Genomic DNA, 17,432 nt, shown 5'->3' on the forward strand with positions numbered 1-17,432 from the left:
TTATTCCAAACAATTAATTTTATTAGGGGGGGGGGGGGGGGGGGGAGAGGTCTTGGAGATATCTTCTAGGCTCTAGGGCTCCATTAATCTCCATGGAATTCAGGACATGGAAACATGGTTTTTTTTTCCCTCTTCATTTAGCTTAAGAAAAATTTTCTCTACACCTGGAATTTTTTCTCATGATATAAGTTTTTGTAAGAAGTATTTCCTCATAAATGTATTCCCAAGCACTGGAGCTTGGGAAGGAATATGAAACCTGTCAGCAAATGCCATGAAGGACTGCCGAAATTTTTTGTCCAGAAGAAGCTTATCCAATGGTTCATTGGGATCTATGACTTGAACTGCTTCCGTCTGCAATAGTAGTCCACTATCAGGTATACCAAGAGCCTGGCCCATTGTCTCAAATTCTTGAGGTTCCCTTCTCCTTAAACTGATTTGAGTGAGTAAAGGCTGTGAACTTGATAAAGAGAAAAGAGCCTGTACTAGAATACTTGCCTGTAGAATATACCTGAGAAATGTTAGCAAGAGTACATGAGCTGAAGACAGTTAGAACTTAAATCTCAATCAACTAATGATGGCGAAGGTGAATAAAGAAAATGAGACACAAACCAATCATATGGCATACCATAATTAAAAGGAGAAATCTGGAGGCAATTTGAAGCCATGAGATGTCATCATGAATTTCATTCAAAATGTAAGCAGTAACCCATACTCCTGGAAGTGGAAAAGAGCACAAATTAATTCCAAAAAGAAGGTGAGTCATTTTGATTAAATTATTTTTCTGTATGTTTTATTACAAAATTAGGAAGGGTGTAGCCTTAGTACTTAGGATGTATACAATAGATATCGAAGAAAGAGATCCAAGACACAATAAACTATTTCAGTTTATTATGACTTTATCAAGGAAAGTTCCCAGACCATTGTTGGTTCTTCCATTGTGTTATAGATGCAGATGTTAACTGAACTCCCTAATGGCTAGAGAAGCAGCAAAAAACTACTGCCTATGGTGCCCCCTTCCTCCTTTTTTCTTCTCTTCGGGGTGGCTGTTTTTGCAGTTAATTAAGTGGAATCATGGCAAGATGACTGATGCTACAAGAGTCCATGCTAAAAGCATTATTACTAATTCCTAATTGGACATCTTAAGTACTTTAATTTGCAGATAGACACTCAAGAATTTAGTCGCCAACATCAATTGTCAGCTTCCTTTTAAGTTTTGCAGATAATTCTCCGTATAATTCCCCAAAAAACCTCAAACATTACAATAAATATAGTAAAAATCTATGTGCAACAATTTAAGTCGTCAGAATGTTTTCCAATAAGCTGTGACTACTACTCTAGGTTATATGTTCTTAAACTTCCAATGAGCTCTAGCCCAAATGTCACGTTTTCCCCTTGTAAGAGCAAGATGGAGGGAGAGATTGTGGTTCAAGACCCACCAGGTGAGTGTGCAATTACCAATAAAAGGCGTCCGCGCGCCGGGGTGGGGAGTGGGGGGAGTGGAATATGTTTTAAGCAGCTAGAGAACTTCAAAAACCATAAAAACTAAACAATGGTTCCAAATTAAAAACAAAGAGGAAAAAAAAAAAAAAACAAAAAGGACTGTCCAACTGTGACTATAGAATATATATGGCCAATGTACATAGAGCAAATAAAAAAAATAATGAAGCCTTGTATAGAACCTAGAGAAAAAGGATACCAATGGAAGAGGCTGAGAAAAGTATCCCCCACCACAGGTCTTTGAGTTCATCAAACCTGAACTCTATGTGCCGAATAGCCCTGGTGAATCCAACTAAAGCAGTGACATACAACGTGTGGAGAGACACAGTTGGAATGACCCAGTAAGTCCCCATATGGCACCGCTTATTTAGAGGCTGCTTCATATGGATAACTACAGCATATGTCAGTACTCTTGTTAGAAATTACCAATCAAATCGAGGAGTGAGAAACTACACAATCTATGACCAGATCCAAAGAGCTCTAGGTTGATATTGATGACATGTATAAATAAAACTTTGGCTGACAAGATCAATCAAGCCACACAGACAGCAGAACATATAAAATAACTTGCTTGAATAAAATGAAGTGAAATAACACACTCAGATACATAGTCAAAGTACAGTAATGTTGGACCAGGATTACACATTATTGATGGACAGTCAAATACAACTCCATGAAAGAAAAAGCACCCATCCCAAGAGTGTCAAACTTATGTTCAGTTCTAAGATCATAATACAAAACACTGCTACCAATTTAATAGTCTGTTTGCCTCCAGCTTATTCAACAAGCTTTTAGCCTTACACTTTTATGGACATTAAAACCACAGTTTTTTTCACTTTTTCAAAGTACAAGTATACTTTAGCACACTTTCATCAAAAAGCTAAATAAGCTGATATCAAACACACACTATCAAAACTCGGAAGGTGTTTGTGATAACCAGAGAAAATAAGGCTTGATAATTGTTACTTGAGAGTGTTCTTGATGAATTTTGGTATGATTACCTTGCTCATCAAGAACTTCCAGGGATTAAATGCATCTTTGTACTTGGGTATTGTCTTCCCCTACTACACTGAAATCATGATAGATAATTTCATAATTTGTACTGCTTTTGAAAAAAGACTTTTTCTACAGTTATTTAAATTTTGTAAGAAAGCAACAAAAAGTTGTGTACTAGAACATTGAGTTTGAAGCTCCTAACAGAAGTTTGGCAAACAAATAAAAGAAAAGGTACAAAAGGGTTGGAATGTGCACATTTAGAGACATACGGTTTGAAATTTCCCATAACAATTCAATAATAATGCCTTTGCCTCATGAAAATGTTTACTATATATAAATAATGCCCTAGTAAACCAGCAAAGAAAAAGTACTGAGAATTGCATACTTATCAGTGTTCTTAAAAGCACACTTAGGTGCGTTTAAAACTCAATGCTTGAAGCCCCAAAGTCAAAGCACTTCACTTGGCCAAAGTGAAGCTCATTTAATGAAGTGCACCTTTTGGCGCTTTTTGAAGAACATAGCATACCTAGGCACTCTTTTTTATATTATTGCTAAAGAAATATATATGAATCATTAAAATTAATTGCACAATCTTGAAGGTTATGACATGGACAAACACTATTCTTAAGGCGTTATATTATATTACACAACAAATTTTATTTTTTATTTTTTATTTACATGTCAAAAGATATAAGCCAAGTTAATTATTCTTGTAATATTTGGTCTTTGCCTTTTAGATGTATGTTGATTAAACTATATTCCTCATTTGATCATAAATATCATGGTTATGTCTTTTTATAAAGCACAAGAGAATTACATAAAATGTTATGTTTAAACTTTCTATGACTTCAATTTCCTATATTATACTTTTTTTTTTTTTTGATAAATAACATAAGAACTTTTTATTAAAGAATAGCCAACCCAAGTACACTGGAAATGTACTTCAATGGCAAAATTTAAGGACCCAAATTAAAATGATCAACTAGAACAAGGAGGGATATTGAAGAGAAGGAAGGTAAGACTAAGCTCCATTCAAGGAGAGTATGAAAGAAAAAGGACTTTATATCAAGGATCAATTGTTCAAAATCCTCAAAGCATCTAGCATTCCGTCCCCACCATAAAACCCAAAGCAGACAATGTGGCACAAAACTCCAGAAATGTATATTTCTATGTCTTCCAAACTTATAGATATTATACAATTGCACTTACCAAATAGGTAAAATATAAAGTTTTTGAGTTTTTATTTAATTTTTATTATAAGATGAATATTTCTATTAGAGGTTATTAGAAATCATATTTGAAAAATGTATGTTTTCCTTCAATCAGGCGTTTGCGCTTGGCGCCTAGCCTCCAAGAGGCCTTCGCACTTTAGTGCACTTGATACTTTCATCAACACTGATATTTATGCTTTGGTTGTCAGCATAAATATGACAAATCATACCAGAAAGGAATTAAGTTATGGTTAAATTAGCTGCTCCAATTGTTCTGTTGCTTAATGGGGTATAAACTAAACTGAAAAAGAAATATGTTCAATAGTGAACTTATTCCAAGATAGAGTATCTTCAAAAAAAGACCAAACGAGGGGGAGGGGGAAGGGGGGAAGGGGGAGGGGTGGGGGGGGGGGGGGGAAAGGGTTGAGGAGACTGAAAAACAGACAAACAGGACCAAAAACAGAAAATACGTTTTCAAGGACTAAGAATCTGCATAAAACAGGTTTCACACATATTAAATATTAAAGAAAAACTAAATACTAAAAATGGACATTAGTAAAGAAAACTGATCACTTCATTGGAAAATATACTTCTACATTGATAAATAATGTTACTGCTCCAAAAGTATCTTAATATCATTGTAGAAAGACCAACTTGAGAAGATAAATATCCAAATAAGTAAATTGATTCAATTTAGAGACTCTTACATGCAGCCCCAGCAATCCATGGCAACAGTATTAGTGGAAGAAATATATAAGATCTGATTGGTGGTAAACGCCTCCTGAAATATCAGTAGTAAAAAATTTATAACAGCTTTAGTAAAGTAGTGTAGTACGACACAAAAAGGTTAAAAGAAATTATTTGCCAAGAGGCCCGAGACATGAAAAAGTCCTTGCATAAAACATGTTCCATGTCTATGAAACCATTGCACAAAAAAAGGAAAAAAAGAGAGAAGAAGATGAAACTAGCCCCCATAAGTCATGTTGTTGACCTGTTTAATGTTTCTATCGTCAGAACAACCAACCAACCATATCACAAAAGTCTCAAGGACCTTGGCTTGGGTGGTTAATAGGTAGGGTGGGGATGTGCGATCTACAGTCAGATCATTGATTTGAGATAGATGCAACCTTATGGCAAGTTTCTTTCAGAATTACAGTCAAGCATATTTACCCAAGCAAACAAAATCTTTACTTACTTGACAAAAATGTAATACAGCTGGAAGGCCTGTGTCACGCGACAGCTTAGCAGTAAGCCAAATGCAAGTGGACCTTCAACCCAAACTGAAAGCAAAAGATGCTTGAAATTGGTGCTCTAAAGAAATAGCATTTGATAAATGAAAAAATAAACAGGGGCTTGANTTCTTGAATTTTAGGAAATTGAAGGACTCCTGCATGGAACATGGGCCTATAGTATTGTAACAAGTATAACTAAAAGTCATCTACAAAAATTTTCTGGTGCATGAAGTCATAAAAAAAAATAGTAAGGGTAACAAAATGATCTATAATCTACCACAGTTGACAACAAAAGGTTGAAGCTGGCAAAAACATGAATTATTGGAATCCAGAAGCCACTGTTCTTAGTACGAGGAACCTTGTGAACCAGAAAGGGTACAAGTAACCGTGAGAGAAGTCTGAAAGAACAAAGCCAAACAATAAATGACAAAAGAAGTTAGTCTCTAAATAAATAAACTCTTCTTTGGTACCAAAACCATGTATGATAACCAAAAAGAACTTCTTCATATTGGGAATACCTTAAAAAAAAGTTTATTCAAAGATTTTCATTCTTCATAAGCCATATAAAAATTTCACTATGTTTTTATAAGGAAAGCCATATATATATAGAAAAAGAAGGCAGCGACTAGTCTGAATCAAGTAGACAGACAATGAATATTCAATTGGTTTAGTTTGATTATATATATAGCTGTCATTTACACAAATCACACAAGCATTTCCAAGCAAGCAGGAATGGCTTAAGAAAACTGCAAATAAAAAGTAAAAACTCTAGCAAAGAGATTTTATCCCATAGATAATCAGACAAAGAGACCCTCAAACTATTCCAACTCTTATGCTCCCCACTTCTAATATGCACTCCACAAGTAAATCAGCTCAATAACTTCTGCTTAATTAATTCCACATTGTTTGACTACCTGTGAAATGCATACCAAATAACTCAAAAAGAAAACACATATGAGATAGGAAAGGAATTATCTTCTTTACATGCCAATGCTCATCACATCAATAACTTCTCTTATCAACCTAGGAACAGCATACCAACAATTCTTTCCACATCATTGTTAGGGAGAAAGACTCAAGAGGGGAATGAACTGCAAAGCTATTTAAAGAACCCTAATTTCCTAAATTCTTGTAACTAGCTACACAAAGTATTTACTAGTTCCATTACTTCAGTTTGTTCTAGGACACTGCATCTCTCTCTCCTAGAAAAAAGGTTGTAGCTAGTGCACAAAGCTCCCACTTTTGCTGGGACTAGGAGGGGTAATTGTTAAACAACCTTACCCCCAATTTCTTTTTGGAGAGGTTGATTCTTGGACTCTAGCCCATGACTGTCGCTTTTGGTGGAAGACACTTCCCATCGCACCAAGGCCTGACCTCTTCTCTCTCTCTCCTCGAAAGAAAAATTGATGCTTTCTTTTTTTATTTTATGAATGAGAAAATTTCATTGAACCAAAAAAAAAAAAAAAAAAAAAAATTTACAACAAACAGCCTAAGTTTGCAAACACCAGAACACAGTACAAACAAGCAGCCACACACTACAGACAACCCTAGACTTATTAAGCTCCCAGCCTAATAACAAACCAAAACAAATTTCAGAAATTCCCCAAATACAGCATAACACTATGTTTTTCAAAGGTGTGCTTCACTTGTTTAGACCAAGACAGCCTACACCTAATATCAGAAATAAGCCATTGCACCAATTCGCTTCTTCAGTGCAAATCTTTCCTTACATGAATTCTTGCATTCCTGTTAGCCCATAAGTTATAAATCACTCCAGCCCAGCTCAGCCCAGCTTACAACTGAGTTGCTGCAGATTTTTCCCCTTCAAATTCTTCACAGCTCAACCCAGAAAAAAAATTGATACTTTCTAGTTTGCCACATTGAATCAAATTCACTTTGTGGGTTACAATAACATCCCGTAAGACTCAAAAGTCAAAACTACTTTGCCTTTGATTGTTAATAATTTTTTTTTTTTTTTTTTTTCAGTTACTTGGTTACACTAGCCCCATAACTTGTTTGATCAAATCTACAATATGCTGAGCTGATAATAAATAATAAATTTTGTTTATTAGACACAGTCAAACAGTATAACCCACCAAAAATAAGCAACTAATAAATAGTCTACAACAACAACACTTTTTAATAAATAAATAAAAAAAAGCCGGCAATTCTGTGATCTTTCTGCATATACTAAAAATTCACTGAGACATATCATCAAACACCCAGCCTCCAATTCTTATAACATGTTTAATAAGCTCTACTGAAGTTAAAATTTTTCACATATATTGGGAAACAAAACAATAATTAAAGAACCCCAGAAAGGAAAACATACAAGATCATGGAAAGGATGGATATGGCAATGGCTACGTAGTCGGTGACGAAGCCTCCTTCCACTGCACTTTCCACTTTCATAGTTTTTGTGCATATAAAAAGAAGTAGAAAAAGTGGGTCTATGAATTATAATTCAGTAATTCAAGCATTAAGATAGAAATGTAGTAATTGATAACATAATAATAAGAGTATATCGGTTTCAAAAAAAAAAAAAAAAAAAAAAGAGTATATCTATGCATAGTTTTGATTATATATGGTGGTGGCCATTGAAGAAAGTCTTGTAGAACAGTAGAAGCAATGGAGTCCACTTTCCATTTTTTCCATGTTAGTTTTTTTTTTTTTAAACTGTGGAGGAAATCTGAGGTGACGGATTTGACCAAAAGTTATATTAAAATTAGTGATTCATGTTCGAAGGAAACTTCAAAGTAGCCTAATTTTGAGATTTGTGTGGGCCCCATCTGTCCCTAAATTCTACGACTACCTTGAGTCTGTGCACGTGCGCTTGCCCAACTAATCAAACCTACGCATTTGCAATTTAAAAAGAAGCTTAGTATGATTAGACTTCAAACTTATCTGGCTAGCAGTAGCAATTATGTAAGGTTTAGTGGTGATTGTGGAGTCTTAGTCACTCTACAATTAAAAAGTTCATGCACAATGTTGAGAAAAAGTAAGAATTGAGGTTTAAGTTTTCAAGATGAAATTTCAACTATTTAGTTTAGGTTAAATGGTTAGACTTCGAACTTATCCGGCTAGCAGTAGCAATTTTAAGATATTTTAGTGGTGATTGTGGACTCATGGTCACTTTACTGGTAAAAGTTCATGCACAATATTGAGAGAATGTAAGGATCGGGGTTTAAGTTTTCAAGATGAAATTCCAACCATTTAAATTAGGTTAAAGTAAAATTTCAATCATATATATATATATATATATATAAAGTTTAGTTTAATTGATTTGAGAATATTGTGAAAGGAAAAGTTAATGGATGTGATTTGATTTAGGAAATATTTTAAAAACTTTTTATGTAGAAAAGACAAAAAAATTAAAATTTTTATGGTTTTTTTTTCCTACCAAAATGATACAGTATCAAACTTTTTATAAAATGATTTATTAACAATTGACTTAAAGGCCCTATTATGAAATTGTTGCAAACTTTTGTTGTATTCCTAATTATCTGTGAGTCATATACTTTTTTTAAATGAAAGATAACGTCCGGTGCATATTTAAAACATGTGAAGTGAATGTAAAACATGTACTAGTATTTTTTGCACTTAGAAAGGAAGGAAACTCATGTATATATATACACAATACACTCCTGGAGTACAAGCTATAAAGCATAAAATGCAAGTACCCAACAACCATAGCCGAAAAAGAAAAAATGACACTAAAAGCAAGGTTAACAACCACAATGTCACAACCCTCTTCTCCAACACAAGTACCCAACCACCATAGCCAGCCAAAGTCTCCTGTCTCTCTGAGATCTTCAAGGGGAGAGAGAGTCCAAAGGAGCAACTTAACAAAGGCAGAACCACTTTCTCTGCATTCAACATAGATAACAAGTTCAATATTAAAAGAGTTATAAAACCAAGAACCAAACAATAGGCAGAGATATGAAATGAATTGATACCTTGTTGTTGGACTTGGAGGAATGGCTGTATTTATCACTGGCTGTATATTTTGGCGATGGTGACACACTACTAGATGTCCCACCGGTCTTCCTCTCATCTCTAACCTTGTCAAATATGACAGTAAATTCGCTGGCTGAGGCAGGATTGTTCACATCCCATTCTCCGAATTTGGGTAGAGGCCGATCCTTATTGAGCTGCAAACAAAACAAAGAAAACCATAAAAATTTTAACATATGCATTCATTGCTATTCATTAAAAAAACTCATGATATAATAACATTAATAATCAGCTTCAAGTCAAGACTCAAGTGAAGAGTCACATAGCTTAATATCATTAGTTGAATTTGAATATGCCTCCTCCACTAAAAAATGTAGTGTATATAAATAAAATTAAAATTCTCCACTATTTCTATTTCTATGCAATTATTCTCAAGCTTGCAATAAACTCAAAACAATAAATGGGTGTTTTTAATAGAAACATCTAAAGTTCAAATCTCTTCTCTCTCAATGTAACTATCAAAAAAAAAAAAAAAATTGCATTATATTTCAAGAACAACGTAAACCCTAATCACCAATGAGTCTAATAAAGCGAAAAAACAAAATGATATTAACAATAAACCTTAAATATATTATATTATTTTAAGTCCCTACTTGTGAATCTCATGTCCTACAGATGATAAACCCCACCAAGTCACCAACCCAATATTATTCTCATATATCTCAAACCATGTAAAATGTACGTGTTTATTCAAACAAAACAAAAACATTGAAACGACAAAACCCACTTCTGATCACATGGGAAATGAAACACAAGCAATAATGTGTACGAAAAACTATACGAGGATTTTATATTTTCTTACCGAAGACATGATTGAGTAGTGTGAGGAAATGAAAGAACAGAAAAAAATATATGGAAAACCAGAATTTTGGGGTTTGAGAAATGATGATAACAATGAAAAAGAAGAAGGGTACTTTCGATTCTGATGAAATATTGGTAACAGGAAATGCAACTTTTATATTTGGAGGAGACCAAACGATTTTCAGTTTTTCTTTACGGATTGCACTCGTCTCAAACACGGGGACAATAAATTTGTTTCCTTGTTTTACTGATGAAAGAGTAAGACTAGGTTATCCCAAAAAAGAAAAAGAAAAAAATTGCAATATTCACCTTTTTAATTTTCTAACTTTGTTTTTTTTTTTTTTTTTTTTTTTTTTTAAACTACAATCTTATAAGTTTCAAATTTAATCAATTAAGACTTTTTCATTTTTTTTTTAAAAAATTAACAAAAGTTAACAGAGAGGTCATAATTGAATAAACTTGGAACATTAAAATGAACGAAAACAAACTTAAAGGACTTAAATGAATTTTGTTTGAAAATTAGAGGATAAATTTTCATTTTAGCCTTAAAAATATATAAGAAAGACCAGTTTTAATTGTCAAGGTTGAAATAATAATGCTAATAATAAATTAATAACAACAAAAGAACACCCCAATTGAATTTTTGAGAAACCCGAATGTAAATTAGTATAGCATGTTAGCAAGATTTTCATGACCAAATAAGTCAGTTAAGGTTTTGATATTTGAAATTGTTTGAATTATTTCTTCATTTTTTTTTCCTAGTAGGCTAAGTTGGCTAAAACCATACTTGGGATTCTTTGTTCTAGATTTGGTACAGTTTTTATTTTCTTTTGTTTATTTTTCTTAAAAGATGAAAATTGAACAAGAATACAGATGTATCTAGATGAAAATTGAGAGTTTAAAAAAGCTTTACCTACCCAAATAAGTTAAGAAAAATGACAAAATTTAGCTACAAAATTAGTTGTAGCCTAAGATTACAACTTTACTCAATAAAATAAATATTATTACATATTTTAAAAATCTAACCATTGAATTGCATATTCTTTACACTCTCAATACACATATCAAATTTTGTATCAATCAAATATTATTTACTATATGATCTACAAACTTATATTTTATGCATAATTTTAAACTACAAAAACTTTAAATTTAAATAATTTATTGATGACATAGCTATTGATTTTTAAATTTCTAAAATTTTTTTAAGTATAGAGGATATAAGAAGAAGATGTAATCCAATGGTGGTTTTGTCAAAATTCATCTTCAATAAAAAGATTTTGAGTAAAATTATAGTTCAAGACTACAACTAATTTTATAGTTAAACTTTGTCGTAAGAAAAAAACTTAGCAAAGTACACTTGAAAATAAACTAGAGTTTGAGTAAGCTGTATTTTTCTTTTCTTTTTTAAATGTGGTGTTAAAAAGTTCTACGTAAAAGAATAAGTCAACTTACTTTCATTTTGGGATGGGAGAAAATAAAGGGATGTAATGGTTGAAATTATGGAAAGGAATGTTTTAAGAATATTTCATTTACTTTCCTATTTGGAAGTTTAATACTTGGAAGTAATGGAATGGAGTAAGGGATTGGTCATGACTCATTAGGAATTGTTAAGAACATTCCATTCCCCAGGAAATATTCCTCCCATTTTTTAGTAGAACATTCATTCCTTGATGAAAGGGAAATTTCCCTCTTAAAAAAATATTAATGAAAGGGAGATGAAATACCAATTACATCCCTACTTTGGAAAAGATAAAATAAAATAAAAAATGAATGCAATTAATATATATAATTTTTATTGATAAATATTTCTTTCCTACCCCATTTTTTATAAACATGAAAACACATTACAGAAAATACATTAGGTTGTATTCCATTCAATTCAATTCTTTTATGAGTTATTCATTTTATTCCTTTCCATTCTTTTAAGAGTGAAATTGGTTTGGGATATTACAAATTTTACTATATAACCTTTATAAATTAATGTGATACACTAATATGAAAAAATAAAAATTGATTCTAACATTCATATATAATTATATATGTTGTTAACATCTACCAATCAAATTCATTATTATATCAGTTTGTAAAGATTATGTAGAAAATTTTGTACTATTTTTAGCATTTGCATTCTTTTAAAAACTTACAAACATAAAGGGACTTAAATTCCAATACCGTCTACTTCAAAAACCAAACAGTTCCTTGACTTGATGAAAAAGAATGATCTGAAGTGGATTCCACAAATTTAAATATTTCATATCTATAATAAAAATAAAAATAAAACGTAATTTTGTGCATTTTTAAATATGACAACAAGTTTACCTTCAAATTATTTTGGAGGAAAATTCTTCCAATTCACTACATGGTGATTAATATAACCATTATTCACTGTCTACTATATAACACATAACCTATTAATTATTCATGTGACTTGTTTAAAGAATATGCATAGATAGTTTTATGGATCGCCACATAATGTGTTGAAAAAGATTCTTCAAACCAATTTAGAGGAAAACTTTGTCATTTAAATTAATAAATTTAAGGTGTTCACAGGGTAAGTCGAGTGATCTTAATTTAGTTTGAATGAATAAAAGTTTCATTTTAGGGAAAATGGTAGGAGATAGAATTCCACGACCACATAGATTTAATGATCCTTAAAAAATTGCTCAATTCTAATTTGAAGGAATTGAACCTAAAAAAAAAAAAAAAAAAAACAAAAAAAAGTTCCAACTTCAAGAATAAAAATGTGATATATTGTTTCCTAGTAGTAAAGTTAAGGCGAGTTCTGTAATAATAGCCTTAATATTGTTGCATAGCCACCCACCTTCTAGACTAAGATGGTTCTACAAGAATTTACAGCACAAGTGGATGACAAATTCATGTATACCACACCACATATTACACCAAACTAGACAGGGATACACCATTGACCAGTTTTGAAGAACAGATTTTTTTTTTTTTCCTAACAACTAAAAATGAGGCAGATTGTAATTGTCTTATAACTTCTCTGATGATTTTGAGGTGTATCGCCACAAAATCCCTCCAACCAGGTTGTTTATCGCGTGAGAAGCCATTGGCACAATAAGGCTAGAAGACATAATTGTGGCATAACCATACACAAGCCCAACAAAAGTTGCCCTGAAACATGTCAAACACCAAAATCCTGATTAATTGGAGCCCACAGTGCCTGAATAGTGTGAAGATTATTCCATAGGACAACAAGCAATACAATCCAAACTTCTTCTGATTTTTTTTTTAATTTTTAATTTTATTTTTATAAATAATTCGACAACAATGGGGACGGGGATTTGAGCACTATGACTCCTAATATGAATTCTATTTACAACGCACTAACTATAAAATATAATCCATGGCTGGATGTCCAAAGGCTGTTAAAGCTGTTCACTTATAAGATGACGGATAACTACTCGATGTTTAATTTTCGCCTTAAATGGACCAGTGAAGGCATCACATTTGCTTTGAAAGTTAGAGCTATCAAAGAATGGAAAGTAGAAGATGCAGCAAGAAGGGCATACTAAATATTAGTAGGGACTAAATGAAGAGGATATATGCCTACTCTTAATTTAAATAAGGTAAAGTAGAGAGTCAATGCAATTGATTCATAAATTAATTTGGAGAAAATGAAATCCTTATCAAGTCAAGAAGATGAATACCAGATAGCAAAGGAATACTTTCGGCCACTGCCAACGTGTAGAACACCAAAAATAGCGGCAACCAGAAAGACACTCTTCCAATTGAATCCAAAAAGTGGTAGCAATGCACCACGGAAAAGCAATTCCTAGTCAACCATGAACCAGCACATGTAACAATGCACTCTTAATAGAACTATAATTAAAAACAAAAACACACACAAAAATGATAAAAACATTTTTCTTTGCTTATTACCTCACTAATACCAGGCAGGAATGCAACAATTATGTAATCCAAAATCTGAAGTGAAGCAAGGACCTGCGTCAAATATAGGATGTTGTTGAAATTCATCAAAGCAGCTAAGGATTGGTACAATATCAACTCAACTGGAGCAGTGTCTTCTTTTTCTTTTTTTTTTGGGGGAGATAAGGGTTGGGGGGGGGGGGGGTACTTTTCTCAACCATCCAATATATAATTCTAGCTATGCTGACAGTTCTAGCTATGCTAATTCATTACAAAAATTAAATGATATGTACGAGTCCCTCTAGAGACAGTTAGGAAAATCAGTACAGCTACCTGCTGATTGGCTGCTTCACTAGACTCAGCAAAATCTGGCCATGTCTTCAGTAGTAGATATCGGCTTGATGATATCAATACAACTATTCCTGTAATCAACTCAAGATGCCACATCTCAAAACCAACTGTACATGGGGAAAACATGACACTCTTTTAAGTCATTGAATTGCCCAATTCCAATCTACAACAAAAGAGGCAAAAAGGATGTATAAAAATAAAATATAGAATATGGAAAGATGATCCATATTAGAATGACATTCTCCGCATTATATAATTATCAGGAAAATTATTTTAATAAAGCATCAGCATATTCTATATTTCCATAGATTTCTAATCCTTTTTGCAGATTTGAAAAATGAGCAAATTTTGATTATTCTAGTAAAATCTTTTTTGAAAATCAAAACCCAAAATTAAATTTCATATCCATGAGAAAGTACAATTGAGCTTTCAAAATCTAGAAAAACAAAACCAATAATTTGATTTGCATTTGGTGTCTGCTATTCCATTGCCATTGGCTGATTGGCTGTTTCCCAGAAATGTTAATCATGTTTTAGCCTTTTAGGACAACTACTCATTTTAGATGATTTTCACTATCCTGTCTGCTCAGTTTTCCAAAAATTTATTTTCCAAGAAAATGTCTCTTTGCATTCTGTGGAAAGAAGCAGGATGTTGAATCTGAAAAGGGAGAACAATAAAAAAAGTCAATGAAAAATTTGCAATAAGAAGAGAACACAAAATTTATACATGATACTTCTGCAGAGCAGTCAAGGATTGGCAATCCTTCCACTGATGCAACATGGGATACCTGCAAATAGCAATTAGAGAAAAAAATTAAGATCCAGATGATTGACCAAACATAATGTTGCCCATGAAATTTTTTAATTTTTATTTTAGTGAAATTGAGAATTCTCCTTTACTCCAAAGTGACACTTCCCGACTAAAACCAAGAGCTTAGCATTGAGTAACAAAGTTTTGTGACTGGTGTTTGGTGTGAACAAAAAATATTGAAATTAAATAGTAAAAAAGTCCTACGGCGCTGATTGCTATTAAACAATATCACAGAACATTACTCGCACATTATAAGTGGATACAAGGATGCATTGTTTGTCACAAACAAGAGGATAAAGAAAGGGGGAACTGGGTGTAGCGCATTTAGATCATCATAAAAAAAAATATTCCTAATTCAAACTTCTGAAGTTGTCTCACAATTTTGATTCCACTCTTAAGTAGTGATTCAATCTAAAGAGAAAAAAGGAAGAATCCACAAGGTAAAAAAGGAGGAAGCGAACACATTTAATTCAAATAACACAACGAGAAACCAAAACGGTGGGGATATGACGAGTATGACTAGGTGGCTTCTTACAGTCCCAGAGATATCAGTCTTAGACAAAAATAGAGCAGAATGCCAAGGTAGTTGATGCATGAGAGTAAGCATACCTGACGAAGTATTATACCCAAAGCCGCTATTAATCCAGAAGTGATGGTACATGCCTGAAGCACAGTACTCCTGGAAGGCTTTATTGTAGAATTCTGATCAACTGAATTTTCAAAAGAGGAAGCTGAATTTTCATCTTGAACATAATCATCTTTTGTGGGAGGAATATCTGCTACAATTTCAGGTGGTTGTCTATTTCTTCTCAATTTCTTCACTGAATTCCGGCTTGCAAAAGCCCTTGTATCAAATCTAAAACCCTGCAAAAAGAATGATATTAGTGTGAGATGATAGAAAAACAAAAGTTCTACAATTTTTCTCAGATTTAACATCAAATTGCTAAAAAGAAGAGAATATTACACTGTGCAATGTAGAAAGTACAACCCGTTCCGCATCAGAGAGGTGAATAAACTTCCCGCCTAATCACATGTAATCACATTTGGACAGTCATACAAAAATTAAGCATTTAACAAATAACAAGTACATTGTCAATGGAAAATGAAATACTGCAAGACTAAAAATAGAGCTTCTCAGCTAGGAATATGTCAATGCTGTTAGATGGGGCAGCTTGCTATTAAGATTGTAATGTTAGTGTAGAATTTCAGAATAGAATAGCATCTTGAGGTTGCATTGTTATTGTACTTCATAAAATAAAGCAACCAAGAAAAAAAAAAAAAAAAAACAGAATGAAATTATGAAATATTCCATCATTTGTAGTACAAAGCCTAAACGAGGACTAGTTCTTGTCCCTTCCTCATTTGATTCGATCCCTCTGTGCTATTATAAAGTAATTTCTTCCTAATACACAGTCAAGACTTAAGACCCAAGTCTCATACATCCCCTCCCATATTTGCAAACCTACATAATAACATCCCAGGTCCATATATAGGACCAACAAAATATCACTATCATTGTGCTGCAACCACAACATTTGGGAAATTAAACACCAACACTAAATAAGGCTTTATAAGGAGCAACGTCTGACCCAACTCTTATATGCATGAACCAAAACGAATGATCAACGCACAACCCCCTATCTGCCTTAATGGAAATGTTTAAGAATAACATACAAATAACTGTTCTTTATATATGTGTGTGTGTGTGTGTGTTTGTGCAATATAAACTTAGCAAAACATTAAGAGAGAGAGAGAGAAATAAATTAAAGGGGTTTGAAAAAACTAACCCATGAAGGCAGATGCTCTGTAAGGAAAGAGGGTTGTAGAGAAATTGTTTGTTCTGGTCCACCAACAGTTTATAGTGAGCAAACCCATATATATATATATATATAAAGATAGCAGCTTCAAAATCCAAATGGGTGCACTTCACTTTGGATGTCTGTTAAATTCCAACTACTACTTCAATTATAAAGAGAAAAGAAATGGGTAAAGAAAGTAAGCTCTATATTTTTTTGGTAAAGCAACTGGAATTCAGAGAAAACCAAACCTTATTTGAGTTTTGCTGGGAAAAGCAGAAGAAAGATGTTCAAATTCCCTGAGGCTGAGAAAGTAAGAACTGAGAACATTGAACAACTGAGTTCAACTCTTCCCAACCGTTTGTTTACTCTGTGTCTAAATTTTCAGCTGTCGCCACGTGGCCATTTGGGGGATAGTTTTGGGAATTCAGAATATTCAAGGATATTCAAGGACCAAACGAGAGCTTCTCTCAATCTCAATCCTCTATTTTAAAAAAAAAAAAAATTTAAATGGTTATTTTTGAATAATCCTCGTCCACTCCATACGTTTCAAGGAAAAAAAAAAAAAAAAGTAGATATGACTAATACGTATTAAATCCAATTTTATTTATAAAAAAAATACCCTTAAGAAGAAATTAACTTCTGTAATATAAATAGATATTTAATTTTGTAGTTTTTTTTTTTTTTTTTGGTTTACAATTCTTGAATTAACAACATAGTACAAGTTAATATTTGTATTCAGAATTTAGTCCAGATAGGCAAAATTGAGATTCAAATATCTCTCGGTGCTCATTGGAATTAAATTGGATAACTATGAGTTTTAATTTGCT

General features: G+C 32.7%; 3 protein-coding genes across 4 annotated transcripts in view; all 3 read right to left on the bottom strand.

Annotated features, from left to right (window-relative positions):
* LOC112000672 (regulator of G-protein signaling 1) overlaps positions 1-7,618 on the bottom strand; it is an 11,104-nt gene extending 3,486 nt beyond the window's left edge. Inside the window, exons 1-8 of the mRNA XM_065780250.1 lie at positions 7,269-7,618; positions 5,214-5,334; positions 5,063-5,091; positions 4,900-5,004; positions 4,412-4,485; positions 1,697-1,888; positions 626-714; positions 257-495 (exon numbers count right to left, since the gene is read on the bottom strand). Of these exons, the coding sequence (XP_065636322.1) occupies positions 257-495; positions 626-714; positions 1,697-1,888; positions 4,412-4,485; positions 4,900-5,004; positions 5,063-5,091; positions 5,214-5,334; positions 7,269-7,348 (929 nt within the window). The 5' untranslated portion in view covers positions 7,349-7,618. The remainder of the gene's footprint in view (positions 1-256; positions 496-625; positions 715-1,696; positions 1,889-4,411; positions 4,486-4,899; positions 5,005-5,062; positions 5,092-5,213; positions 5,335-7,268) is intronic.
* A 920-nt stretch (positions 7,619-8,538) lies between these two features.
* On the bottom strand, positions 8,539-9,977 carry LOC112000657 (protein NOI4-like). Its single transcript, XM_024032811.2, has 3 exons — positions 9,753-9,977; positions 8,893-9,087; positions 8,539-8,802 (listed from the first exon to the last, which is right to left on the bottom strand). The coding sequence occupies exons 1-3, from the start codon at positions 9,759-9,761 to the stop codon at positions 8,779-8,781; spliced, it is 228 nt and encodes a 75-aa protein (XP_023888579.1). The 5' UTR covers positions 9,762-9,977; the 3' UTR covers positions 8,539-8,778.
* Positions 9,978-12,482: 2,505 nt separating this feature from the next.
* On the bottom strand, positions 12,483-17,131 carry LOC112000675 (uncharacterized). Of its 2 annotated transcripts, none has more exons than XM_024032834.2 (9): positions 16,854-17,131; positions 16,594-16,646; positions 15,771-15,829; positions 15,416-15,670; positions 14,723-14,783; positions 13,979-14,103; positions 13,658-13,720; positions 13,426-13,550; positions 12,483-12,889 (listed from the first exon to the last, which is right to left on the bottom strand). In XM_024032834.2, the coding sequence occupies exons 2-9, from the start codon at positions 16,595-16,597 to the stop codon at positions 12,748-12,750; spliced, it is 834 nt and encodes a 277-aa protein (XP_023888602.1). In that variant the 5' UTR covers positions 16,598-16,646; positions 16,854-17,131; the 3' UTR covers positions 12,483-12,747. The 2 variants fall into 2 exon arrangements, with proteins under 2 accessions (XP_023888602.1, XP_023888601.1); XM_024032833.2 differs by having other exon boundaries at positions 16,594-16,745.
* Between the last annotated feature and the right edge of the window lie 301 nt (positions 17,132-17,432).

This window comes from Quercus suber, unplaced genomic scaffold (assembly GCF_002906115.3).
Source record: "Quercus suber isolate HL8 unplaced genomic scaffold, Cork oak 2.0 scaffold_229, whole genome shotgun sequence".
Taxonomy (NCBI): Eukaryota; Viridiplantae; Streptophyta; class Magnoliopsida; order Fagales; family Fagaceae; genus Quercus; species Quercus suber.